This window comes from Opisthorchis viverrini, assembly GCF_000715545.1.
Source record: "Opisthorchis viverrini unplaced genomic scaffold opera_v5_445, whole genome shotgun sequence".
Classification (NCBI taxonomy): domain Eukaryota; kingdom Metazoa; phylum Platyhelminthes; class Trematoda; order Opisthorchiida; family Opisthorchiidae; genus Opisthorchis; species Opisthorchis viverrini.
The window spans coordinates 75,380-78,307 of record NW_008752107.1 but is presented as its reverse complement, the minus strand read 5'-3'; the positions used below and the strand labels follow the sequence as shown (position 1 = coordinate 78,307).

Here is a 2,928-nt window from a genome sequence, read left to right as displayed (position 1 = left end):
TGTTGTTGTTGTTGTTGATGATGATGATGATGATGATGATGATGAAGATGATGATGATGATGAACTGAACTAACGCTACCAGTACAAACTAGTTTTTCCGGGTGGACTTTTTCTGTCGCCTTTTGTACATTTGGCAGTGACAACCTGAAATATGCTCAACCGGTGTTGTACAAACATCAGGAGGTCGATGAAACCGTACCGATTCACTTGTCCGGGATTCGTTGTCCGGAACACGCGACGGATTTGAATCAGTGCACCCTAGGAGGGGGATGGGGTGCGACGCGATGGTGTACGCACGCTATGGATGTGGGTTTACAGTGCGCCCCTCCGCAGATTACCGCTCCATCGAGTAAGTTTGGTTTTTATTAAATACTAAACTGACAGTAAGATATTTGTCTCAGGTCTACCAACAAGTAGATCAGTTAACCAAGCAGTCGGTCAAGGGGAGATGATCTTTATGTCGAACTTGTATGCACATTTATTGTTCCTGATGGAGCACCTTAACAAAAAGTGCAACAAAACTAATAGGTCATTGGCATTTACAGGAACGCAAGTTGCAGGTTTCGGGGCAACATCCACTGTTGCCTGCTGCCTGACACATGCAATTTCGCCAGGCTGAACAAACTCTATCTTGAAGCTGTCGCTTCTGAGCCGTAACAGATCGCCTTAATTCCACGTTTCAGTCGAGGTTTTTAACTCAGCTGACTTTTGTGCCCGCTGCACTCAACACAAAATTGAAATTTATCACTTACTACCACCCTTAGTCTGAATCCTCATTTGGAATGTTTCAGTAACACGACAACTTGTGCTGTCGAAGTTAGGAGTAGTATTAATCGATTCTTAAACAGATTATTACTCACTGTCGAAAATTTCAGCTGCCTCTCGATTGTTTCCTGCCGTAAGTCATCCGCTTCTAGAACCTTTCTGAGAACTTTATACTATTCCAACTCCCAGAGCCACTGAAATGTTGATTGACCAGTTATTTCACGGAAGCTTGTGTTGACTTCACGTTGCTTTGTTCTCCAGTTCCTCGATAAACTGATGGACTTTATGTGACAAACTATATGTGAACTTGAGAAGCGGATAAGCAAACATAGAATGGAATTCTTTGGTCCACGGACTATTCACCCTCCTCTCATATTTCTGAGGTTACTGAAGTAAAGAGTAGTTCCATACTACTTTGCTTCCAGCGTATAGTTAGCGTGCCGTGCCTATCGCGGGGCTTTTCGAGATACTACTGACAACGATTATGACTGAGAGAGTGATGAGGAAATCCGCTGTTCTACTCACTATTTAAAAAGCCGAAGGGACTGTAACTACTCGGTAGATATTTTGCATTTGGAATTTTTTGGGTAAATTCGTGGCACAAAACCTCCAGCTTATTTAATGTAGTTTGCAGTTATGAAAATCCGGTGTACTGGTTTGTCCGGCAGCACCCACTACAAACCTGATAGAAAAGTGAACTCATGAGTTCTTCTCAACAGGCACAATAGCACATTTAGTAGATGAGGTTTGTTAAAAGCAAAATACTGATGAAACATATATTATGTCCGATCTTAGAAACTCAAAACGTACTAACGTCTAAAGCAGGCGGATACAGAAATGCGTTTCACATTCGATGAGAAGCCGCGAAAAAGTGCTTTTTCGCATTCCACAGTACTCAGAGGAGTAAAGAAAACAATGTCTAGATATAAACCACTCCCAGTTGATTGCAAGGGAGCGACTCATTCACTATTGGACCCGTAATATCTTTTAGTGATCCTAAATACTACATAAAGAGGTGTGGGCTCAGCTACACCCGCGACTGAATACAACGGCGGCTTTAGTTAGCGCTAGTTAGCCACTTTCGTTTGGTCACCCTTCCGTCCGACACCCAGTGGATATTTAGCTTGACTTGACTGATTGATTCTGGTACCGAATTAAATCTCGACCAACCTAGTAATCTGGTGATCTGGCCTGACGAATTGTTTGTGTCGAAATCAAAACGCTGCCCAGCAATCAATCTACCGACTGTTACCAAAATTTTCTGAAAACGATGACCACTCAGTCGGTTCCAGGTGTTTTCCACCTGACTGAACACCGCCGTACACTCTACATCATATTTAGAGGAACAAAATGGTAACAGATTAACCCACTAAGCAATTACGGGCTTTCACCTATCTGTGAACGGAGTCTCAGAAGTGACCAATTTTTGAAAAGTACTTTAAAAAGGACAAGAGAAATTGGCGTAACAGTGATACTACTGATGGGGAAGGCATGCGAGTAGTAACCTTTCTTCTTGTAAATTCACTTTGCGTCTTTTGAAAAGGGAGATATGTTGCGGAATTTGGAGATCTATTACGGAACTTGTTGAATCACATTTGTTTAAATTTCGGCAACAGTCAATGAATATCCAAGAAAGTTCGGGAAGACGCGTCCAAAGAGAAGATGGATATTCAGTTTCTGTAAAGAAGATGCATATGAGAGTTTTGCTTCCCTGTCCAATAGTTTGCAAATGTTCCAGTTGGCATTTTCCAATAAATAACTCTGCATCGAAGGTCTTTTCTCCTTCACTTGTATTGAGATGCTTACGGATTAGATACTAACAGAGGGTGTGTTCACCGAATAACCGAGGTTTCTCTAAGACAGTTTGCTGGGTTTGGCTGTACTGCTAAAGTTTGCGCTATACTCCTCCTGACGTGTTGGAATGAACAATCCGACTGGTGTTGTCTAAGGACCAAGAGATAGACGTGCATAAACATTCTGCCAAACTTGTGTAGGTAGAATGTAACAATATATACATATATACATATATACTTGTACAATATAACAAGTCATTTGAACAAGAGGATAGACGGTCTTCGAGAAATACACTGATTTGCAAATCAATTTGGTTTTCACGAGAGACTCAAATAAATCTCTCGTTTATGATATTCTACAACTGAATGT

The 2,928-nt window shown here is 41.5% G+C and overlaps 1 protein-coding gene across 1 annotated transcript in view; it reads left to right on the top strand.

Moving 5' to 3' along the window:
- T265_15346 (hypothetical protein) overlaps positions 1 to 2,928 on the top strand; it is a gene marked incomplete at both ends in the record, with an annotated part of 35,481 nt that overhangs the window by 9,860 nt on the left and 22,693 nt on the right. The window contains one exon of the mRNA XM_009177689.1: positions 138 to 349. Within this exon, the coding sequence (XP_009175953.1) occupies positions 138 to 349 (212 nt within the window). The remainder of the gene's footprint in view (positions 1 to 137; positions 350 to 2,928) is intronic.